At 37.7% G+C, this 25,270-nt stretch overlaps 5 protein-coding genes across 8 annotated transcripts; 1 reads left to right on the forward strand and 4 right to left on the reverse strand.

Annotated features, from left to right (window-relative positions):
* Positions 1–278: 278 nt before the first annotated feature.
* Positions 279–4,325, reverse strand: LOC109164783 (uncharacterized membrane protein At1g16860-like). The gene is made up of 4 exons (XM_019313335.1): positions 3,470–4,325; positions 1,796–1,951; positions 1,019–1,230; positions 279–910 (listed from the first exon to the last, which is right to left on the reverse strand). The coding sequence occupies exons 1-4, from the start codon at positions 4,235–4,237 to the stop codon at positions 718–720; spliced, it is 1,329 nt and encodes a 442-aa protein (XP_019168880.1). The 5' UTR covers positions 4,238–4,325; the 3' UTR covers positions 279–717.
* Positions 4,326–9,303: 4,978 nt separating this feature from the next.
* On the forward strand, positions 9,304–12,741 carry LOC109164946 (serine/threonine-protein kinase HT1). Its single transcript, XM_019313513.1, has 3 exons — positions 9,304–10,526; positions 11,148–11,603; positions 12,184–12,741. Exons 1-3 carry the CDS (start codon positions 10,074–10,076, stop codon positions 12,430–12,432), a joined length of 1,158 nt encoding a protein of 385 aa, XP_019169058.1. The 5' UTR covers positions 9,304–10,073; the 3' UTR covers positions 12,433–12,741.
* Positions 12,742–18,091: 5,350 nt separating this feature from the next.
* Positions 18,092–18,946, reverse strand: LOC109171409. The gene is made up of 2 exons (XM_019320499.1): positions 18,326–18,946; positions 18,092–18,286 (listed from the first exon to the last, which is right to left on the reverse strand). Exon 1 carries the CDS (start codon positions 18,920–18,922, stop codon positions 18,335–18,337), a length of 588 nt encoding a protein of 195 aa, XP_019176044.1. The 5' UTR covers positions 18,923–18,946; the 3' UTR covers positions 18,092–18,286; positions 18,326–18,334.
* On the reverse strand, positions 18,141–21,457 carry LOC109171410 (mediator of RNA polymerase II transcription subunit 11-like). Of its 3 annotated transcripts, XM_019320501.1 has the most exons (5): positions 21,383–21,455; positions 21,217–21,290; positions 21,018–21,134; positions 19,930–20,108; positions 18,141–19,540 (listed from the first exon to the last, which is right to left on the reverse strand). In XM_019320501.1, exons 2-4 carry the CDS (start codon positions 21,268–21,270, stop codon positions 19,932–19,934), a joined length of 348 nt encoding a protein of 115 aa, XP_019176046.1. In that variant the 5' UTR covers positions 21,271–21,290; positions 21,383–21,455; the 3' UTR covers positions 18,141–19,540; positions 19,930–19,931. The 3 variants fall into 3 exon arrangements, with proteins under 3 accessions (XP_019176046.1, XP_019176045.1, XP_019176047.1); XM_019320500.1 differs by having other exon boundaries at positions 18,165–20,108; positions 21,383–21,453; XM_019320502.1 differs by having other exon boundaries at positions 18,165–20,108; positions 21,217–21,457.
* A 771-nt stretch (positions 21,458–22,228) lies between these two features.
* Positions 22,229–24,738, reverse strand: LOC109164589. Of its 2 annotated transcripts, XR_002051428.1 has the most exons (4): positions 24,347–24,738; positions 23,079–23,234; positions 22,498–22,706; positions 22,229–22,439 (listed from the first exon to the last, which is right to left on the reverse strand). XR_002051428.1 is itself a non-coding variant. In XM_019313103.1 (3 exons), the coding sequence occupies exons 1-3, from the start codon at positions 24,674–24,676 to the stop codon at positions 22,560–22,562; spliced, it is 633 nt and encodes a 210-aa protein (XP_019168648.1). In that variant the 5' UTR covers positions 24,677–24,738; the 3' UTR covers positions 22,229–22,559. The 2 variants fall into 2 exon arrangements, 1 of the variants encoding a protein (XP_019168648.1); XM_019313103.1 differs by having other exon boundaries at positions 22,229–22,706.
* Positions 24,739–25,270: the final 532 nt, after the last annotated feature.

A 25,270-nucleotide genomic window follows, 5' to 3' on the forward strand; every position in this document is an offset into this window, starting at 1 on the left:
TAGGAGAATTTTTGGATGATTTTTGCAACTTTTACATCCATGTGGAAAAGAGAGAAGCTTGAATTCCTCCTGCAAGTAGGACCCACTATCTCACAAAAAACGACTTTCTCATCAGTTGCGCGATGCGTGCCCAACAAGCACGTTAGTTCTATTACATTTTCTTCTTCTTTTTTCTTCATTTCCCTTCTCTCTCACATGTTCTCTCTCTTAATCACATCTGCAAAAGCCAACTAAAATCTCCATCTATTGAGATTGCTCTAATGCCTCAAAAGGGGTGATTGGGTTGGATGAAGCATGCCTTTATCAACATCTTTCTGGTCGAGCTCAAGTTATTACATAGGAACGGAGTTTACTCTTCCCCGCCACCAAAAAAAAAGAAAAAACAGATGATGTGGAGAGAAAAAAGGGAAAAGTCATAAGCACAAAAAGCAGCTCAATAAAAAATATTTACACGAGGAAGGCTAAAGGAAAAAATTGTGAATGATATCAGCTCAATGCAAACACTGCATGGCTAAACTCAGGCAGGAACAGATGTATGGGGTCACCATTACAGCAAAAAGTGATAGATCAACCCATTCTTCTTCACTCTCCATGCCATTTTATACACACTTTGAAATCCTCAGGGCTCTGGCTTCCCAACATTGCTATCAGATTTGCGCTTTTTCAGCCATATCTGATGAGGTCTAGATCGAGGTTCGAGATGGTTTTCTGCAGAATCTATACAGGAATTACACCATCACTTTGGGCATCTTCGCATGTCAAGATCAGTCCTTCGGTGTAGGTCGGGACTATGCATTGCATCCATTGACAGCCCACCGAAACAGCTTCTCTAGGTGGAACTATCATCAGCACGTTTTCATGGCGCCTCACGACCCCCATTACACTCACCGTGCTTCCTTCCTTGATGTATCTATCATACGAGGAGCAGTCTTTTCAGAAATCCACACCATTTCTAGAATCTAGTTAGTCATTAGACGCAAAAACCCGAGAGAGAGAGAGAGAGATCGTGGTTGCTTACCCTTCTTTGAGGCGCATTACACGGTCATCACTTGAGAGGCTTCGATCTGCAAGCCACTGCAAGAAATTTGGAGACGAATCCCTGTTGCTCTTTGTCATGTCAGCAACGGTTGATGATTTCACGAATGGAGCAACCTTAGCTCCATGGCCCGCCTTCACTAGAGCCCTTAATCCAGTCCGGTAGTCTGATATATAGAAGTCAGCCATGTATCTCTGTTTAAGAAGAAACAAGAAATACATGATCTACCAGAAGAGCATTTGGATAATGACTCGAGAGTTGCCAAGGGAAGAAGATAATAAAACGAGTTAATACCTCTAATGGTCCTCCGAGTATTAGGGGTTAACCAGATGTGGTCCTCCGAGTTTTAAATGACCTACAATGGTCCTCCATGACCGAAGGGCTTCCATTATCTCCCTGCCAGAGATGAAGGGACGTCTTCGTCTCCGGCGGACCATTAGAGTTATTAACTAATATGGAGGACCATTGTAGGTCATTTAAAACTCAGAGGACCACAACTGGTAAATCCCTAATACTCGAAGGACCATTTGAGGTATTAACTCTAATAAAACCATCACTAATGTCCTTGAACCGCAACTTTCTAAGGTCATTTGAGTCCAGAACTAATATTTGGAAACAACGATTGTGGAAAGAAAACCCGCCAATAAGCACGAACATGTTCCATTTATACCCTCGGTAATTCTAAGAGCTCGAAGCTAAATGAAAAAAACGAAGGACCAGCTACTGGAAAGCAAAACTACGTTCTTCGCACTTACTAACCTCAGAATGCCTTAGTCCCCATGTGAAGAAGCAGTGCCTAGAGTTTGCGGGTTTTGCACCCAACGCTCTGTACTCATACAATTCTGTTGACGCATATACACATCTCGGTATCCTCTGGAAAGAAGTTTCGAGAGGGATACTGCCACAGGTGACAATCTACAGAAAAACACTCGGGTGATGAATAAATAAGCTTCGTAAATGTCAACAAGTGTAAAACGTTAGCAATTTACATAGATAAATACTCATGACTAAGTCCAAGCTCCAGCGGAAATAACTATTGATGAAAAAAACAAAAAACATATTTCACAACGAGACCTTTGAGGTTATGCAGAAACCAAATTACTGAAAGCTTCAAATCCCTAATAAACCATTTCCTAAAAGATCGGTTTACTAATGTCATTTAGGCACGAGATCATTCTTTACGTTTCTGATACATAAAGAGGGAAAGGAAGAGCGATGCCACCACTCGATCTCTTCATTTTCTCCCAATTTCCCCGCCAACAACACATCTGATTCCACTAGTCATTAAATTAGTTCTACTTGAGGATGCTACGAATGTGCAACAAAAACTACAAATCAAGGCTTACACCTACAAAAAAACACACTATCATATGCATCTTGATAAGGATATACCTCCTTTTAACCATTATAGTAGTAGGTTCTTCGCTTTTTATCTGTTAAACAACCACAACTCTAGAACTTTACACAGCTACGTAAGACTAGCAACTAACAGAATTCCAGCCAGCCCGTAAATATTTACAGCCTATAACTTATTACTACTATAGAGTAAAAGCTTCATAAGCAGAACCCACCACTCCACTCCACCAGGCATCCATTTTACAATCAAAACCTATTATGGTATCCAACCAAATGTTTGCATATGGTATCGCAATCCACAATATACATACACCCCCAAGGGGAAGTACAACAATCCCAAACTAGCCCGCATGGGCAGCTCAACTGGTCATAGAGGTTAAAGTTGGAAAGAATGACCAGGGATCGAGTCTCACCAGTGTGGGAGCAACCTCTCAAAGTGAGGGGGCTCCTTGTGCGCAGTAAGGGTCTAGCTTCTGTGGTTCATGTTCAATTGAGTTACCATGATTTACATCCTCCATGCTCTATCGGGCCGGGGTGTGGGGGTCCTTAGGGTTGGGGTTCAACCTTTTGGAAAGAAGAATCCCAAACTACCGTAATGGTATCTTGCCTAACCTAATGTTCAGGCAGCCTAATTCCAACAAAAACTAAAATAAAAAATAAAAAATAAAAAATTCAGTTACAGGCAAGAATCAGATTGCCACTAGGCCATGAATCACAACAAAGTTTTTATCTTTTTTTTTTTAATCGAAATTACACTACATTACAGAGAAGTCCATTCTTGTCATGAACTACCAACATCATAGATTAGTGTCTGCCATGCGCTAAGGTATGTTCAGGAAAGAAAGTATTATTAATATTACCTTAAAATAAAATATATAGAAGAGTAACATAAGCAGAACTAGAATAAAAGAATCCAGCCAAAAATTTCTAATAATTTGCTAAAACACACACACACACACACACACACACACACACACACATATATATATATATATATATATATATATATATATATATATATATATATACATACATACATTCTTGTGCGTATAGATGGGTATGAGAGAGTGAAATTACCCCAGTGACCTTGATGTACTGTCCATCAATGGCACCTCTAAGCTCTGCACTATGATGTCTTTTCAGAAAGCCCAGCAAGCTTCGTTCTTTATACGCCACATTCCATATAAATAACAATACCACAGGCGCTAGAACTCCGGCGAGGGCAATGAGGACCATCGCCTTCTTCACCGCAACCATCAAGAAGGCTCCGACGACCAGAGCCATTAAAAGCACCACTAGAAACGCCCACGTGGCGAGCTTCGACACTCTAAACCCTAGCTTCGTCTGCTCGCTCAGCCTAGTAACCGCCGCACCGTACTGCAGTTTGGTGGAAGGAACGGCGGGTTCGAGGTGGCCGGAGCGGCGGCCGGCGCCGGCGCCCAATGGGCCGGAGGTGATGAGCCCGGTGGGCTGAATGGGCGTCATGATTGGGCCCGAGAACGAAGAGGACGATGATCTCTTGGGGATCGGGCCGGAGTTGTTGGATTTGTGGGGAAGCTCCCCCGAGCTCGGGCCGGATCTGACGGGGACACTGCTCTGCTGCTGCTGCTGCGAAGACGACGAAGCTCTCGTCAAGGCCTTCAGCGCGGGCGGCGCCGCGATCTCCCCGCTCGAGAAATCCACTCCGTACATTCTCCCCAGTTCGCCGGACTTCTTCACGTCGCCGCCGGTGTACGGCACCGCGCGCGACGCCATTGCCGGAGCTCGATCCTTCGCCGGCTGCTCCGGCCTGCCGGACACGTACAGCCCATTGCTCAACTGGTGCGACCCTGACCGAGAACCCATTTTCGCGAAAAAAAGTCCGAGAATCCAATGCTGCAGAGATAGATACAGAGAGAGAGAAACGAAGAGATATAGAGAGAGAGTGAGAGAGTAGGCGAAAGAGAAAGGTAAAGTGAGAGGGAGAGTGGGGGTTAGGTGTGAAAAGACCAAAAAAGGTCCGGAAAAGTAGCTAATCACACCCATATCCCTATCTTTTAAGTCGCAGAATCTGGCGCTGAAATTAGTTTTAAGTTGTTAATAACGAACTGTGGGATGATTCGCGCGGTTAGGAATTTTCACCTTTGCCCTTGTACATTACCGTTAATTCCGCTTTTGCCCTTTCCAACTTCCCCTGTTTTTCTTCACGAATTTTGAATGTCTGTGTCGGTGCGATTTTGCACTTTTTTGGAATTAATGAATTATTTTGGGACCTGCTTTTGTGAATGATAGATTATCTCTTTTGTTCCAAAAAAGAAAAAAAAATCATACCATATAATATGAAAAATGATTTATTAATTAACAATGAAAAAATATTTCATTTTAAATTGTTATTAACAAATATGGAGTATTGAAGTGTTTGACAAATGAATTATAATTGATAGTTGATTTTTTTTTTTTTTGAATGTTACTAACTTTATTACATTGTAGTATCTGTAACTGATAGTTAATTGAATTAATTAGTTTCAGATTTTGATTTATTGTCCCAATAAGTTAATGTAATAAGTCATTTTACTAAATACAAAATAGCTATTGACAATTCAAATCAGTCAAAATTGACTTATCAGCTATGCTATGGATTGTATTTTATTTTATTTCATTTTATTTGAAATTTATATGGTGTCATTGTGTTAGAATATTATGTTGAGTGTATTTGTACCTTCTTTTTTTTTTTTTCTTTGTTTCTTTTTGCAATTTATAAAGATTTGGTTATCTAAATAGATTTATACAATTTTATTTTTTGAAATAAAGAGCACAAATTTGGATCACAAGTTATAAAGAACACAAATTTGAAGCACAAATTATAAGGAGTAATGTTTTGGAGCAGTAATTGAAAAACAATGAATTAGTAGCATAAGTTTGCAAAAAGGCTTATATGTTCGGTAGAAAGATGGGCGTCATTTCTGCACCTGAAAGCGGGATGTGAACATATAATTTTACTACTTTTTTCTATTACAAATATATTAAATTACGTAATACAAGCATAATATATGCTACTAATCAAATAGCATAATGCCACTATACAAGAAAAATTTCGACAATTCTAACTCTAATATAAATATGCCAACATGCATTAAATGAAGTAACATGTTTAGGCTTATAATAACAATGACAAATAAACTCTTTGATGTGATCAGGGATGGATGATGTTTTGACATCTAATTAATTCACAAATATCAAGGTCCAAATTATGATTTCTTTAAAGATCACAATCAATCATTATACTATTAATCATGGTTCACCTTATAAGGTGGACCACTAATAAAGTTATTTTTAATATACTAAATGGTCGGTCAATGTTAATACATTAAGTGTTCATTTTTTAAATGTTTATTTCTAATATTTGATTTTTAAGTATACAGTATACTATATATCTAAAAATGAACATTTAGTATGTTAAAAATGAAAATTATCAATGGTACCCATAATAATTTGCCAATCACAATTATACCAAACAAAAACTTTATTATTACAGTATATATTTGTACTTGATGGCAAATTATTCTGTCGACCTGAGTCCATTTTGCAAGGTGGACCTTAGTCCAAATATACACAGTTTACATACTAAATGTTTACAATTTACCTTTTAAAAATTCACAATTTGTGATGACCCTATATTATATTCACAAATTTCTAAAACTTAGAAACACAATTTATATTGTATAAGTTTACAATTTCAATACTAAAAATATACTACTCCGTACAATTTATGATCAGAGTCCACATTGCAAGATGGACCATGGTATAACAACTGTTACTTGATAGACCGAAAGCCCTTGATATAACAAAATGGGCCATGAATTGGGCCTTTTAGCAGGCCATTTGAACAAAAGGGTTGGGCTTGGCCCAACACTTGGCTACAAGGTTTTGATATGGACCATGGAGTTGACATTTGACAAGGACAAGACAGAAAGCAGCTTTAAGTGAAGGGCATGGACCTGCACCAACAACTTGCTTCTTAACATGCCAAAACTCAACCTTTGGAAAGCAACATCAATGAACAACACTTGTTCATCAAATTTCTCATTAATATACATACATGAATACACTATACAAGAAAGATTTTGGGAAGGGGTCTCTTGATGATGCTATTATACAAGGAAAGATTTTGATAGTTCTTATTTCCATATCGTCATGTCTAAAAGAAGATGGAGGTAATATATTGCGTATTGTATCAGTATCTGCAAGACGAGACTAATTCAGTTGAACTTCAGTTGGGTCTCATACTGAAAGAGCTCTTCCAATAAAATGCTATACAGAAAAAGATTTTGATAGTTCTTACTCCATGTCGAAAGAAAATGGAGGTAATATCTTGCATATTGTACCAGTATCCGCATCTTGCAAGATAAGACTAATTCAGTTAAATTTTAACTGGGTCTCATACGAGTAGGACTCTCTCGATATTGTTGTTGCATACGCAACCCAATGACCTAAGTTAGCAATATGGCACTATGCATTTGTTGAAGAATTTTGCATAAGTGTGTGCATGTATAGTATTAAGGTCTTGTTTATTGGGATATACCAAAGACCTAAGTTAGCAATATGGCATTATGCTACTTTGATATGATGTTGGTCCCCTACCATTTTCATATGGTGTAAAGCCCATACCAAGAACCAATTTTCCAAAGGAGGAATATGTCTTCTCCACCATGAATGGTGTGGTATATTAGTATCCATTATCCTATTTGTAAATTGTTAACAATTCCAAAGATGAGAACTTTTATGTAGTTGATTATAGTTTATAGGAGAATGTGGGAGAGAATCTGCTAAGTAGGGATAGGAGAGACTAACATGGAGTTTGATTCCCATTTCCAAGATTCCAAATGAAAGATTGAATGAATTGACATTGCTCTTGCCCACAAGTCTTTCTCTCAACTAGTGTTACCTGAAAACTTCTGCAATATCGAATCGATATAATATCTTATATTTTGCAATATTTTGAAGATATTAAGAGAAATATACAATACCTTAAAATACAAGATACAATTGTATGGCAAAACTTTGCTATTTTTCTTTCGTTTACTATGTAATATTCTTTTAATCTATTACATATTAGATCAATGTCAACACTATAGAGACGTAAATATAGATTTAAAAAAATAAAACTAACATATCATTTGCACATAAGTTTTTATAATAAATATTTACACGCTTTCATGGCAGACCACTAAAATCCCAACCCACTCTTATTATATGGTAGAGTGGGTTGGCCCAACAAATTCAACCCATTTTAATATCTCTAATTGATGGATTTAGAACGGTTGACATTCATGGGGTTACTAATCGAAAAATAAATAATGCTCTACCGATTTAAAAAATTAGGGTTAGGTGTGGAAGAATGAACTTATAACTAGAGCATGGTTGCAGTAGGCGCTAGTCGGGCGGTCGGGCAGCGCCTAGCGCCTAGGCGGAATCTAGGCGGGCACCAAAAAAGTTGAAAAAAATAGTGATAGACTTGTAGTTTGTCAATTTTAATGAGCTTGTTTTCAACATTCAATCAAATAACACATCTAAATAAATGAAATAATGATAATTTATAAGTCATAACGTCATAATAATATTAAAATCAATAATTAATGAAAGACGGCATCGGTCAAAAGCGAACAAAATCGGACAAAATTGGTCGACTCGGCCAAGTTAGCCGAGTTGACCGACTCGGCCGAGTTTCGCCGCCTAGGCGGCCGGCCCAGTTTTGGCCACCTTTAGGCCGCCAAAACGGCAAGGCTCGGTGCCGCCTAGCGCCTAGGCGGCCGAGTTTTGCAACCCTGAACTAGAGATGATCACAATTCGGTTCGAACTGAACCGGAATCCAAAAGGTTATGGTTTGAAAGCTATCGACTACAGTTCTGAACTGAAAAAAAATTAAAAAAAAATAAAAATTAATTATTGAATTTAGACTATTTTAAAAATAAAAAATATATCTAAAAACATAATAAGTTTCAATCCAGGTTATATCCCTGGTTTATGTTCATTTTTTCTGTTAACTTTTTTTGTACCTTATGCTATAAAAATTGTACTACATAATATTTTGTACAAAAATATCCCTACCGTTATAACTTCTGTTAACTTTTCACATTATTATTACCCTGCACATGCATACACAATAGTTTTTTTCTTACCTTCTTCAATGATAAGTTTGATTATATTTAGATTTTTTTAAAAAATAATTAGATTTAGATTTTAATTAATGTTAACATAATTATATATATTTTTTGTTTTTAACATAATTATATTTAGTAATTTATCGTTATTTATAATTCTTATTTAAATAATATTAATATGAATTCTACAATTAGGTATAATATATATATATATATATATATATATATATATATATATATATATATATATATATATATATATATATATATATACACACACTATCATTTAAAAAATATTTTAACATAACTAAATTTTTAACATTGAATATTAATATTGGGCATAATTTTTTGCGCATCGCGCATATAAAATACTACTAGTTTTAAAAATAAAGTTCAAACCAGAACTGAAACCTAAAAGGCTTCGATTATGATTTATCAATCATTTATTGAAACCTAAACCTGCAATTTGAAACCGAAATCGAACTGTGGTCATACTTACTTATAATTATCTACTTAAAATCATAAATAAATAAATATGCTAAAATTACAATCGTTTAAAATTAGACCAAATGATTATATTACCTCCACTATTACTAAAAAGAGGAACTTATAACTATCTACCTAAGATAAAAAAAATTGATGCCAAAATCACAAACCATTTAAAATTAGACCAAATGAAGATTTGACATGATTGAATTTTGGGGTTTCAATAAAATTAGATAATGTGATTTGATGTTAAACGACTTAAAACCATAGAGTTTCTTGAAGTGACAATGGTCCATATTTGTTAAAGAAGAGAAAAGACAATAAAAAAAATTTCCAAAGTTTAGAAAAGCCCAAAAGGCATACATACACAGCAGAGAAGATTAGCAGAGCACTTAAAGTGCCAAGAAAATGTGGCCACTTTGCATCGTTGCATTGATTGATTCAGAGGGAAACAGGGGAAGTCGGAGTTGGATTCGCTCCAAAAGCACTCTCTCTCTCTCTCCCTCTCTTAGCTTTTGAATTGGAACCAAGAATTCACGAGACATCCCTGAAATGTCTGCTTTGAATTCATCTTTCTCCGCCAAGCAACCCAACTTTTAGTTAGCATCAGATTATTAGCTAAAGACACTGCATTTTTCATCTTCTTCTGTTTTCCCCTTTTCTGGGTTGTTGTCGCCATGAAGCCTCCTCATACCCACCCTTATCTCCTTCAATCCTTCAAGTTTTTCATGGGATTTGCGGCCTGCAACAGTAGAGGTTTCTGACATGGAGCCCAGGGTTTGATGCTTCTTCTTCTTCTTCTTCTGCTGCAGCTTCAATCGGTGTTCTTGATGACAACCTCGGTGTCTTTCGTGGGAACATATGTTTCTGAATCAGTTCATGCATTTCTTGAAATCAATTCACACTTTCAGAAGGAAATCCCCCCCTTCTGACTGTGGGTTTTGACACTGCTGCAAAAAAAAAACAATAAAAATCTGATCTTTTTTTTGTTTTTGGTTTGTGTTTTATTGTGTTTTGGTTATAAAGAAAGAAAGATTGCTAGTTCTTCATATATAATGGGTGGCTATTGCTTCAATCCATTTCGGGTTCGATTGTGGAAGAGCAAAGGATTAGCAATCCCAGCAGCTTCATCGGGAAGAAGCCATCATCATCATCATAATCAGCAGATGAGTTCTTCTGCAGCAGACATGGAGACTATGGATAAGAGGAGGTTTGACAGCCTGGAATCATGGTCAATGATCCTGGAATCGGATAATGTGGAAACGTGGGAGGCGTCGAAGGAGGACCAGGAGGAATGGACGGCTGATCTGTCTCAGCTCTTCATAGGGAACAAGTTTGCCTCTGGTGCCCACAGCAGGATTTACAGAGGGATTTACAAGCAGAGAGCTGTGGCTGTGAAAATGGTGAGAATTCCCACTCACAGGGAGGAGACTCGAGCCCGCCTCGAACAGCAGTTCAAGTCCGAAGTCGCCCTCCTCTCCCGCCTCTACCATCCCAACATTGTCCAGGTATAAACGTGCACTCTCCCTGTCAGCTTAAACGTGTTTGTCCTGTCAGTTTCTTAAACGTGTAGTCTCACTGTCAGGTTAAACGTGTTTTGTTCTGACAGCTTATACTTGGTTTTAGTGTTCCATGTGTAGTGTTGAGCTTTGTTTGTCTGACAATCCTTAAACGTGTAGTCTTGCTGTCAGCTTATATGTGTTTTTAGTGTGATGTGTGTAGTGTTGGGCTTAGGTTGTCTGACATTTCCTTAAACGTGTAGTCTCACTGTCAACTTTTACGTGTTTTTAGTGTGCTGTGTATAGTGTTGGGCTTAGGTTACAATTCCATAAACATGTAGTCTCAGTGTCAATTTAAACGTGTTTGTAGTGTGATGTGTGTAGTGTTGGGCTTAGGTTGTCTGACATTTCCTTAAACGTGTAGTCTCACTGTCAACTTAAACGTGTTTTTAGTATGTTGTGTGTAGTGTTGGGCTTAGGTTACAATTCTATAAACATGGAGTCTCACTGATAGTTTAAACGTGTTTGTTGGGGGATTCCTTAAACGTGTAGTCTCACTGATAGTTTAAACGTGTTTGTTGGGGGATTCCTTAAACGTGTAGTCTCACTATGAGTCGACGTTATGTGCAGTTCATCGCGGCATGCAAGAAGCCACCGGTGTACTGCATAATCACAGAGTACATGTCACAAGGGACACTGAGGATGTACCTGAACAAGAAAGAGCCATACTCTCTGTCGACCGAGACGATTCTGAGGCTGGCGCTGGACATATCGCGGGGGATGGAGTACCTGCACTCGCAGGGCGTGATTCACAGGGATCTCAAGTCGAGCAACCTGTTGCTGAACGACGAGATGCGCGTTAAGGTGGCGGATTTCGGGACCTCGTGCCTCGAGACGCAGTGCCACGAGGCCAAAGGGAACATGGGGACTTATAGGTGGATGGCACCCGAGATGATTAAGGAGAAGTCTTATACTCGGAAAGTTGATGTCTACAGTTTCGGCATTGTGCTGTGGGAGCTCACCACTTCTTTGCTCCCTTTCCAGGGCATGACTCCTGTCCAGGCTGCCTTTGCGGTTGCTGAAAAGGTTACATTCTTAAACCCCAAAACCTTATTTTCTGCTAAAATTATCCACAAAAAGACGAAATTTCCTCACCCCTAAGCCTCCACACCCCAGCCCGACAAAACATTAGAAGGGTAAATCACGTGACTCAGCAGCCTAATAGGTGGGACAACCACTGTATGGTGCCCACCTTATTTTCCGCTAAATTTATCATTTTGTTTAATGTTTTAGCTGCTAATTTCCACTAAGAAAGCTGATCAGACTTAAGAACATAACATGCTTTGATCCTGTTTAACAGCTAATCCGTGTTACTTAATAACAGTTTAGGAAATAGGAACAGAATAGCATTCTAGCAGTTTTACTAAACTGCAGACATCCTAGCCAACAACATGCGGTTAAGAATGTCGCCGAGTACCTTTAGTCTGATGGCATCACTGTTCCTTTTCATAAGGTTTCAGGGTTCGAGTCCTATCCCGATCAGGGTTAGCATAACTGTTGAACAGATACTATGAATATGTTAACAGATGCATTCGAGAATGTTGTTCCATTAGACCATATATACCGAAAACACAACAGATCATCCTTACTGTGATTGTTGTTGCAGAACGAGCGGCCGCCTTTGCCTGCAAGTTGCCAGCCAGCGTTAGCGCACCTTATAAAGCGCTGCTGGGCAGCCAACCCGTCGAAGCGGCCCGATTTCACGGACATAGTCTCGGCGCTGGAGAAGTACGACGAGTGTGTGAAGGAAGGGCTCCCGCTCACCCTCCACTCGGGGCTAGTCAGCAGAAACGCCATCGTTGAACGCTTGAAAGGCTGCATTTCCACCAGTTCATCCATACCTGTACATGTCTGACTCTTCTATTAACAATAATATTATTAATTACCATTATAAGCTGTATATACCATACACTCCATGCTAGCTCTCTTTTTTTTTTTTTTTTTTTTTTTTTTTTTTTTCTTTCTTACATAACTCATAATGTTAAGTCTCAGATAAACTATGAATGGCTTTCTGGTGGCATCTTCATACAATAGATACATGCAGTTTCATATATATGTGTGTGTGTGTGTATATATGTGCTGCAACCACCAGACCATTCCTAGGAATTATATATGCACTAATGTCATGATTGTAAGCTATTCATTGTACATTTTGTTTAGTTAATTGCATGTAGGGAACCACTTTCAGTTCAAGATTTCAACCATAATATCAACAGTTCTGTCGTTTCGGGCTAAAGTAGATAGTAACTTTTGAGTGGGTCTTTGTTGACCGTCTGAATATGTCTTTGGGTAAAAATAAAATAAAACGAGCAAGATGATACAATATCGGCGATTTTATAGCTCTGTGTTAAGGCAAATAGTAACTTTTGAGTGAGTCTTTACTGGCCGTCTTCGGATTAAAATAAAATAAAAGGAGCAAGTGATACAATATTGACAATTTTATGGCTTTGTGTTAAGTTAGATAGTAACCTTTTGAGTGAGTACTCTTTGTTGACAATCTTGATTTGTCTTCGGGTTAGGATAAAATAAAAGGAGCAAGATGATACAATATTAACAATTTTATGGCTTCATTCGAAGGTAGATAGTTATTTTTCAACGAGAGTCTTTGTTCCTAACATACATGTTTTCAAGTTGGAAATAAAATAAAAGAGTTAATTCCAGCAATAGTCCTTCGACTATTGTAATTTTCCAAATTTAGTCCTCTTCTTTTAATTTGGACGAAATAAACCCTTGACTATCAGAATTGTTCCACCATTGGTCCTTCCGTTAACCAAGTGTTAAATAGGTGTTAAGTTAATGGGTAAAATGGTCCTTTCCATAACTAGCTCTCTTGGAGTAAAAGGGTCATTTCCATAGCTAGCTCTCTTCTTCTCCCAGGGGTAAAAGACGGCGGCAGAATAGATGCAATGAGGGACTTAATCCAAAGAAATTTTGAGTTGACTGAGATCTGATCTGATCTGATTTGGCATGGGAGAAGATATGAACTTGCAGTTGAAAGTTGAAACACAAGTAAGAGTAAGTAATTTAATGAAAACCAATGATGAGCTAGCTGATCACTTTGGCATATATAAACAAACAAACAGGTAGATCAGAGATGAGACCAACGAAGTGCATATGAGATGAAATTAAGGAAAGAATAATGTTCTGTCAAAAAAGAAAGAAAGAATAATGTTGAAATTTCCTAAATGCATGCATGCATTTATTATCTGTCTTATGCTTTAAACAATGCAGAAAATGTGTCTGATATGAATTCACACACACTTAATGCATATATATTATATAAAAACACTTTCATAGCTTCTGTAGCTGGAGGAGTAGCCATCTATAAACTAGAGAGCGAGGGAATTGATGGTTATCACCTTCATAGCTGCTGTAGCTCTCTTCTTCTCCTTCCAGGCCGGGGTAAAAGACGGCGACAGAACAGAGGGCAATGAGAAATCTCAACGGTGTCATTGGTCCTGGCCGGCCTGCTTTGCTTTATTATTTTGAAATCTCCAAGACACTAGTGCCGCCGGAATTTTTCAATGGCCAGAACAGAGGCTTCTTCCCCTTCTCCACTGCAGCGCCAATGAAGAAGAAGCATTAGCAGCTGGATCAGGATGCAACAATGGAAGTCAGCGAACAGCATCCTGAGGCGAGTGATACCCTTCCATCTCTGCGTCCCAAGGAGACCGCCCATGTGGTCCATTCATGAAAATGCATTCTGAACAAGGGATCTACAAGGCTTGGTGCGCCTGATATGAAACTAGTGGTCGTGCGTTTAACAATGTCCTCCATTTTCGGGCATTGTTTATTGTACAAGTTCGGAATCAGGTTTTGTGCACTGCCAACTTCAAACACGAAAAGGAAGAAGAAAAACTGAGAGAGTTCTGGGATTAACCATTTTATGAATCATTCAGAAGGGTATGATTGGAATGGGTTTTGCTTTGTTTGGTGCAGGTTGGAAGTGGTGGGGAAGATGGCAGGTTGGCAGGTACTAGTCCTTTAAATAGGAGCGGAAGCCATGCAAGAATCCTTTGAATTATTAATCATCATAGACCTGGCATTTATGGAGCAATCATCCTATATTTTGGGCTAAGCTAGAAGAGAAAGAAACTCAGTGAAGACGCCACATAAACCTAAGCTAAATGTGCAAGAAGAGAAACAATGGAGTTTTGGGCTGTCCATTGCGTGTAATGTATACATATATTCTACCCAAATCATGAAGAAGAAACACAGCAGAGAAAATGACCATTTTAGCCCTTCACTAACGGTCATCTAACTCTTAGTTAACGGAAGGACCAATGGTGGAACAATTCTGATAGTCAAGGGTTTATTTCGTCCAAATTAAAAGACGAGGACTAAATTTGGAAAATTACAATAGTCGGAGGACTATTGCTGGAATTAACTCTAAAATAAAAGGAGCAAGGTGATACAACATCAACAATTTTATAATTTAGGGCTAATGTAAATATATAGTAACATTTAAATGAGTCTTTGGTGACAAGTTTCAGCACATTTTTAGGTTAAATTAAAACAAGAGGAGCAAGTTAGATAATATAATATCAATCAGTTTATGGGTTCGAGGTAAGGTAGACACTGACTTTTGAGTGAGTCTTTACCGACAATTTCAGCATGTAACTATAACACATCGACAGACACAACTACACCAATAGTTTATTGAACTTAATATATTTAAAGCAAACATTTAATTTAAATTTTGAATTGTAAGGGGTAAAAAGTAGAAAGTATAGATTGGAATATATGTATAGTGACAAAGTCAACCTTAAAGTCTTGCTGGTTGGTCTTCCAGGTCAAGGTTGTCATCATGGGAAGACAGAGATTGGAAATTTCATAGTAGACTTAGTAAGAACTCTTGACTATTTCCCTTCTAAAAAACATGTCATAATCCCCTGCTTGCAATCAACCCATAATGATGTTTTAATTGACTATTTCCTTACTAAAAATAATTACTTGAGAATCAAAACGCGTTATGAGTATATAGTAACGTCTTTGGGAGAGTTGTTCAAATAAAACTCAACTAAATTAATCATATCTTACATGATTGGAAATGCATATCTTTTCTTAAACTAAAATTACTCATTAACTTTCACTTCCTAATAAAAAAAGGTCCTAAGATCAAGGCCATTTGTGAATTCTAGAAGGGTTTTTGCTGAGAAAAATCGGGTGACATGATTTTTTAACAGATGGAACAATATTTTTTTGGTGTTTTTTTCTCTAAAATTAATTTTTTTTTGTGAGCCTCATTTATTGAGAAGAAATAGGAAAAACGGATTGCAGGTGCGCGTTGGGCTCACCTACTACGCAGTGCACGTGTCAGGCGTGCAAGTAGCAATTTATTTATTTATTTATTCTTTTTTGTTGTCCCTTTTTTTTTTAATCTCTTTTTTTTTTTTCTCTTTCATCTCCTCTCTTTCCTACATGTAACTGACAAAACTCAACTCAAAAACCCAATAAATAAGGTTACTCTAAAAAAAATGCAATCCCCATGTGAAATTATTATAACTTAAGACAAGTTAATCGGCACAAGAATTCACTTCTCATTAATGAACATAGTTAATATAGCATACCCCGTCCCTACTTTGCAACTCTCATATAGCATTTAGCAATGGACATGCAATAGTGTAATCTCACATGTCACTTATTGTGTATCTTCTAAGTAGTAACTAGAGAATCAATAAAAGTCACGTGACGATAATATATATTATTAGGATAAAAATCAGTTTTTTTTTTTTTTTTTGTATGCATCTTTTTTTATTTTTTCAGTATTATAAGAGTAACTTGAATTTGAACCATATTTTTCTAATGTTAATGAAATGAAAGCTAGGCCAATCAAATATGTTAGGTGGTGTCATTTTCAGACCACAGAAAGGTGGCAATAAAACTACATATTGGCATTTACTTAAACTTAATGCCCTGTTTGGACTTCAAGAAATTTGGTTTACACGTTCCTTGCTTGGACCAAATCAAAGCCAAACTTCATTTGCTATAGTTCATATTACAACTACCTTTCTTGGATATAGCCATATAGGTGGATGATGGATGGATGGATGGATCTTTGTTCCTTAGTGAATCAAATTTGGGTAGGTTGTTGTTCGGCATGACGGAATAAAATCGGTTCAGTGAGATGTATTGATTTTGAAATTATCATTATAGTATATTCGGTCACTCTTTTAAACCTAGTATGTATCGCTTTGAAATTACCATTATAGTATATTTGACCATTATAATATATCTCGTCATTCTTGATTTATTGCATGGTGTCGACTAGTATACGATTTACCAAGTATTCGTTGCTATTCTGTTTATTTTTAATATATTATTATGTCATTTTTGCACTATATTCTTACTTAATAATAGGGGTTGACAGTTAATAAGTAAGCGTTGATAGTTTACCTTCATTAAGTAAATATTTACCGTAAAACCTTGTTCTCATCTGAACTCCCTCTATATATATAGGGCATCCCTATTAAGGGGTTGTGGAAGAGGTTGGGGTTCTTTGTCTCCATGTGTGGACTCCACAAAGAAAAGAAGCAAGCAGAAAAGTTGGCGTGGGTTACACATTCGCGCCCGATAAGTGCACGCGCGCATTTCAAGTTCCTTTTTTATTTTTTTTATTTTTTTTTCTTTTGCTAACATTTTGTTTTTTATTTTTTATTTTTTTTAACCTCATTCTCTCATTTTCTCTTTCCTAATCACACGTAAAAAAAAAAAAAAAAAAAAAAAAAAAACTCTTCAAAACCACACCAACAATCCAACATACATAAGCCATAACTAAGGAAAAATAACACTTTTTATTTTCAAATTATAGAAGAAAAAAACTAAGTGACAACGAGTATAATTGAAGAACGAAAAGTGTTATTTCCTAATAATTTCAATACAAAAACCCCGCAAGTCAAAACATAAAAAATAAATCGCACTAAAAAAACCATATATCACAAATCGACCTTATATTACGAGAATTATACTTCATACACTCGTCTCATATACGTCCATTATTGTAAGGCTGATTACGGTATGTTAACAAAGCTTCACATTAGGCAGATAATTGCCAAGAACGAAACGACAGCATTCGAGTACCACAAACGACAGACGCCGCATGTCGTACTCCGTACCAATCACCAGACAAATGTTTTAACGGCCACTGTTTGGACATGAAGATCAGCCACATCTTTCTGCAAATCCAAGAAATTTTTGTCGAAATTTTCATCAATAATTAGTTAATACGGATTAAGAATTTCCCCTTTTCTTTAAAATTTAAATCCCGACCGACCAATCACTCCGTACAGCCGGAAGTTCTTTTTTCCCTTTTCAAGACTGGCCGGCGGGGGCGGCGCCACCGCGGTTGACATTTTCTCAGACAGGTCATTGATGACAGAAGCCTTCACATATAGTCCAAAAATGGCAGATTCCTAACTGTATTCGCTTTAAAGACGAATTCCCAACCGAGTAAAATGCAGCTGTCAATGAATGAATGCAAAAATGGATTCACAGATTCAGGGAAAGTTCATTAATAAAACTCTAACAAAAGATTTATTCAAGAAAATTTCTTTTTTTTTTTTTTGCTTCAGAGTTGTAAGCACAGCACAGTAACAGGAGATGGATGAAATCATGAAAGGACTAAAATGGTGATGATTAAAAACAGGGTATATTTTACACTGGGTGAAAGGGTATTTTACAGACACCCTAAAAAAGGGAATAAGAAGAAGAAGAAGAAGAAGAAGAAGGAGATCACCATGGCACTAAGAGAGAAATCTTCAGGCCCAAACACCCCAGATTCTTTCTCCAAGAAAGCTCACAAATCTCCTAACAGCACCTCTCTCCTCACCATAACCATCTTCTTCTTCTTCGCCGCCATGGGTGGTGGTGCTGACAGGGCTCTCCTCCGCTGCCGGGACTGACTCACCGGATTCATCCTCATTTAGACCCACCTCAAGCTTCTTCTTCAACTCACTCCCAGACCCACTGCCACAATCTTTATTACCCTTCCTTCTTTCTCTCCTGCTCTTCTCTTTCTTGCTCTGCAGCCCATCTTCATAAGCATCTATGACTTGGTGTATGAGCTGGCGGTTAGGGGAGGAATCCCACCTCACCCAGAAACTCATGTAGCAGTTGAAGCAGTAGCAGTTGGAGGAAGGTGGGTGGCCGGAGAAGGAGGAGGTGGTGGTTGTCCTGGTGGCAGAGAAGTTCCCAGAAGGGCAAGAGATAAGATAAGCCAAGGCTTCCTGGTCTTCTGGGGATAGAGCAGCAGTGATGGCTAAGATTGCTGCTGGCAAGAAAGCTAGCTTGTCTGAAACCAATGGTGGAGATGGATGAACTGTGTTCTTCCTGTATAGCTTCTTCATGGCTGATGATGATGATGATGATGAGAGAGAGAGAGAAGATGTTGAAGACTTGAAGTTGTCTAAAGAGATAAATGAATGGGAAGTGTTTAGGGTTTGGGAAGTTTAAAAAGAGATGTTTTTGGGGGCAGAATGAAGGGTTGATAACATTGGGTGGCTCTAGCCTGTGAAGCAGTGCATGGCAGACTTTTGGGTCAGCACTTATGTAGGGCAGCAGGGCACAGTCTGATAAATTATCAAAACTTCTTTCCCGGATTCTCACCTTTCAAAGTCTAGCTTTGAAATTTGAACTTTCAAGTCATATAATCCCTAGGAAACTGTAAATTATCATTAAAAAATAGATTACAATAGCCTTATATTGCTATGGGCTTGGACAGTTGGGCCCAATGGGCTAACCTTATATTGCTATAACCTCCCCAAGATCACACAGTGATAAAGACACAAACTTTTCAAGCAAAAAACATAAAAACAAGTCATCAGGCACTTTCACAGTTTCACAATAAGTTGGCAAAAGAAGGATTCTTCCATTGATTCTGTAAACAAATTCAATCAGAGTAAGATGAAAACAGTTCTCTCACTCACAAGAGGTGTGTGTAAACCTACAAGATTTAGAAGATGTAAGTGTTACAGGCCGAGAGGATTGGGATCGTGTCACAAGCCGGTGTCCAGGACTCGAGGGACGAGCCGGAGGTAACGAGGATGTGGCAGGTCAACCTATGTTTGTAGACAAGACTCAAGAGTAGAAACAGAAAACTAAAGAATAAATTTATAAAGTAACGTTGAAGAGTTCTGGAGTTCTTCTTCTCCCAAAATGTCATTAGCCCAAGAATTCTCAATGCCTCCACAACAAGCCTGCAGTGGCTTTTATATATGCATGAAAGTAACGTTAAAATTTCTAAAAAAAAAATAGGAGGACTAAGTTATTTGAGTAAGTCTTCATCTCCTTAATCATGCAAGAACTTCCCTTCTTTTCCATCTCTGGTATTGCTTGCCTATAAACGTATCAGTAAGTTCAAGCAGTGCCATGATAGTTTTTGGCTGTTTGCTTCATATCATCTAGTTGTGCAATGACATGTTCCAGTTTTTGAGAACAGATTTCGTTAGATATTCTTGGGACATAGTCACACTTCTCAAAAGGGCGATACTCACAGGCACTTTTGATTTCTTCTCGCAGTGTCACCTGAATGTCCTATTGTGACAAACAAATTACTGGGATCTCAGGTATCAAGTAGAACGCAACCTCAAACTGTTCAAGAATGTTCAATAAATACAGAAAATCACGGCATAAAAGACCACAGATAAAGGCTGTATTTCTCATTAGACACTAGACTTGTCAGCACCAAAAAACAAACAATGATTAGTATACCATTCAGACACGCTTAACAAATACGTGAACAGAGTAATTAACAGCCGGCATTGGCATTGGCATTGGCATTGGCATTGGCATTGACATTGGCACAATGTTCATGGGAGAAAAGAAGGTCAATATGAGAAAGAACAATATTACAGAATGAAAACTTCTTATATTATGATGTCATGGATATATTCAGATTCATAATTTTTCAATATATGTAAGTTAACACCACCTGCTGGACATAGTTCCAGTTCATATATACAAACAAGTCTTTTAATTACTAAACGTCTATAACTTTGGGGGAAACCTAGCCAAGTTACTCAGGTTGTTGATATAGTAACCACACGGATACAAGTTTGACTCCCAGTGGGAGTGGCCTATTAGCCTACTTTGTTTGAGTCGGTGTTTATAACTAAACTGGTTTAACTCTATCTTTTGCCGGCTAGAATCACAAGGCGAGGTGGGGTTTATCCAATGCACATCCTCAATAATGGCTTGAGGATTTCCCTCGTCATCCAAAATGTCTATAACTTTTCTTAATCCCCCCTTACTTTCTCCTTTTTCTTCAGATATTATCTCTTGTAAACCACACAATATGATATATTATCTTAACAAAAATCACATTCAAGCTCACGATTCCACACTACAATAAAATAGCAACTTTCAACACAATTTGTGAGGCAATTTCCAGATCCAGGTAGATATAAGGTACAGGAAGAATTAAGCGAAGAATGTTTTTCATACCTTGATGAGCTGCATGAACTCGCTGCAGTGATTGTTAATAAGATCCTTTCTGGGGCCGCTAGGGTTCGCCAATTCCTCCATCACTCCTCCAGTCAGCTCCAAAGCAGTAATTATCCTCTGCAATTACAATAACCGACTTGTTACCACACATTCTAACTTACTGTTTTCTGCCATTTTCAGTATGAAGGTTGTGCATTACCTTCTCAACATTCTGAAGCCGTTGTAATGAGGTGTTCTGACTTTGTGAATCCATCGTGCTCTGTATGTAGCAAGGACCGAACCAAAATTATATGCAAAATTTGTAAGAATAATGCTTTCTTCCCCAAATTTGTCGAATCGCCAACTATTATACCATACAAAAATTTCGAATTAGGGTTTAAGAATTACGATGGATCAGTCATCACTCATCAGAGTCGGAGAAGTAGAACTAGTCTTTTCTATTTATTTTTTTTAAATTACGGGTTATTGTTTTGGGTGACTAGAAAAAAAGATAATGTGATCCAGAAATTTAAATTCATGATTTCTGTCAAAAATAACCCGAGTCAAGTTAATCTGTTGACAATTGACTCTTAATAGAAGCAATTAATTTGTTGAATTTGTAAGTATAAATTTACAAATTTGACTCTTAATAGAAGCGGTTAATCTATTTACCTTTGTAACTATAAATTTACAAATTTGACTTCTAATGGAAGCGGTTTATTGACCTTTTTCACTCTCGCTAATTTTGTTGGTGTAAATCACGAGGTGTTCCGAGTCTTTCTCTGTCAGTCTTTCCCGTCTGTTCCGAGAGGTCCCTGTTTGCTCCGGGAAGCATGAGAACTGGCTCAAGAAAATTTGTTACTTGTGAGAATCGAACTCAAGTTATCTCTAAGATCGTCCCCCCACTCCCGCTAATTTACTTTTTTTTAAAAGTGTATACTGTCTCAAGTTCATGATAACATATGGTAATTCTTAAAAACTAAATCTAAAGTCCTAAATATTGTTGTATTCCAATCCAACCAACACTTTGCCTCTTAATTGGGCCGACTCGGTACGAACAGGGATTAGTCTAAATATGGTACGGACTTAAAGGTACCTCCTATAGTTAAGGCCTTTTCAGACACCTCGTGGTCTAACCAAAAAAATTATTGTTGTATTCCAAATGAATATTACTCAATTATAAAATAAAATACAATAAACATAGTACACATGGTAGGAAACCATGTTCAACATGACAAATATTCCAATCCATTATACAAGTTTCAACAGGTACTAAGGACACAATTACATTACAATGATATAGAAGTCCAATATGAATAATATTTCATCTTCTATAAAGTTTCCTGTTACAGACTGGAAAAAATAGTCTCAGTTAATGAGGTAACAAATTAGTGTTTCTACTTCTTGATACACACTATACAAATTACAATTCCCTCAACACGAAAATCACACGTCGACTGAGAATGAGCAGCGTGGGTATATAGTACAAGGCCAAACAGAAGGAGCTTGCCTTTATGGAGTGCAGCGATTTGATGTCAATGTGTGTAGATTGTGGAAAGGTCATTACGACCGGTTGGAGTTCACTGTGCTCGAATGACCTCCCTTTGTCTGATTTGTTTTTGAATCGGGATCAGCTTCACCATCGTGAGCTTTCAAACCCAAACTCAAATCCAATGTGCTCTCGTTTAGATCATGGCGTGCTGTGCCCGCCTGACATGTATGGCAATTCACAAATTTGTAATTAGAAATGGATCAATAGCTGCCAATATGTTTTGACTAGCAAAACCGTGTGTCTCGAGTCAGTGAGAGTAGTTGCGAATAATCTAAGATTCATAAGCCAGAAAATGAAAGCAATCACCTCACGCAGAATATGAAAGTCGTGCCAAATTTTGGTTCAGTAAAAGGAGAAGATGAAAGAGCAGGCAAGCATATTGGGCATTTTTGCAGAACAACACGAGTACACAAAAGAAAACCATAGTTTAGCACAATTACAATCTGTGTTTTAAACCTTTTTTGTTCTCCATTTTTTTCCTTTTCTGAAACTATTTTCTCGGGAGAAATGGGATGGATGTCCTAAAGTACCTGGCTTTTCTCCATCGGGGCATCATTGATGTCTGGTTTTTCATCCAAACCATCACTTGGGGTGGTCTTCTCTGCATCCATTTCAGTTTCAATTGGATTGGCTTCATCCTCGGCCATTTCTAAGGACTCATTATTTTGCTCTTCAAGCAAAACAATCTTTGCCAAACATCCAAAAGAAATAAACAGCAAAAGGAAAAACATCATCATTTAACAGAACAAAGACATCGATAATTTTTACCAAATACAATACTTGAACAGTAATCAAACAAATTGAAAATATTTTTGTTAGTTTTAACAGTTATCATCTTGTTCTCAGAAATTCATGCGTCATGACAACTACAGAAGTAACTTTCCTATTTGTCAGATAAGATAAAATCATACTAACGACCCACCATCCATATTGTTTCCCTTAGTCCACAGCCACAAATCTTCACACAGAAATATGTTATATAAAGAAGACAAGCACAAGAAGATATATAATATATAACCATGGACTTGAATGATATCGATAAGCAAACCCGAAGAGCTAACACTAAACTCTTTGAAATCAACATTTGTTACTTAGCAAAGTTAGCATTCACAAAATACAACAATGCAACCCTAACCATCATCATAACCAGGTGATAAAACACTATCGCGAAGTGAAATACGAAACCAAAATGAAGGATGTCAGAACCAAATCATGTGAATCTCAACATTTTCATTGCCTATCATACCCTTTCCTTGGCCTAAATGTTTCATAACAATTGTAAGGTGAAATAGCAGGATTGATTAGAAATTTGACATCTTTTAAGAGAATAAACATTCAAGCAGATCACTGATTCTCAAAATGAGAGTTTGCATACCAAAATGGAATGCTCTTTTAATCCAAAACCAATTTGAAACCCCCAAATTCTCAAATAATATTTACACAACAGGATTTATACATTCATCCCAGATTCCCAGGAAAGCTATTCAAGTTAACTCCAGTTTTACCAGGTCAAAATTAACTTTCACCTAAAAATTGGAAGGTCTAGAAAACACACAATTCATTCTCAGTATACCAATTTGATTACCACAAATCGAAAACCCTAGCTCACTTCAATACCAAATTAAACCACATATAATCCTCCCATCAAGTCAATCCCCAACTCAGGATAAAATTGAGCTCAAAACCTAGACAAAGAAACGCTTTTCATTATTACAGATGTATGGTTAGATACACCGCCATGGCGGCACACTATACAAAGGTAGAGCTTGGAACTAAAACTGAATTGCCAGAAAATTACCGGAATATACTTAAATTTCCGCTTGGGCAGCTCGTCTGCAACGACGTCGTCTTTGGCAGAGCTCTTGGAGTTGCCATTCTTATCGGCGTCGCCGCTGCCGTTGCCGTTATTCTGGCTCGGAGTGATCGGCGTCCACTTGAGAAGCAAGAGGCGAGAGCCGTTAATTTCGCTGTTAGCAGCGGCACGGTGGTGGTGGAGGTTGCTGCTGCCGGAGCTCGGCGGCTTCACGTGGACCCACTTCTTCCTCCATTTCCGGACCCGACCCGTGAACACCGTCGTCGGCCCGTACCGAGACGACGTCCGGCCGAATCTGGCGCCGACTCCCTCCATCAACTGCGGCGGGCGAAATCTTCGGCTTCGCGTGCCGTCCCTTCAATTCCTTGTATTTATAGTTTGTCCTTCTAGAATATTTATTTATATTTACTGACATATGAGTAGGGATGTCAATTTTGCCCGAACCCGATGGGCCAACCCGATAAAAACAGAAATCGACAGGGCTATGGCCCGAACGGGCTAGTCCGAACGGGCTAGCCCGATAAAACACATTAGCCCGACGAGTCCAAAACTGATTAGCCCGAAGCCCGATAAGGCTAGCCCGAAATTAAAAGGGCTAACCCGACAACCCGAACTATTGAAAGCTATTCTTTATTATAGAAGTGATGTGAAACCTAACATACATGAAATAATTATTATAATTAAAAAGAAATAAATAAATATATATATATATATATATATATATATATATATATATATATATATATATAATTTAAATTAAAACTTAAGTTTTTAGTTTTTTAAAATTTAAAATAACATTAATTTAATATTTTGATTAAAAATTAATGAGGACGGGATTCTTCGTTCCTGTCAAATTCTCCGCGGGAACGTAGATAAGGACTATTTTCAATTTTTCAATTTCTCGTTGAG

This window comes from Ipomoea nil, unplaced genomic scaffold, assembly GCF_001879475.1.
Source record: "Ipomoea nil cultivar Tokyo-kokei standard unplaced genomic scaffold, Asagao_1.1 scaffold0317, whole genome shotgun sequence".
NCBI classification, from domain to species: Eukaryota; Viridiplantae; Streptophyta; class Magnoliopsida; order Solanales; family Convolvulaceae; genus Ipomoea; species Ipomoea nil.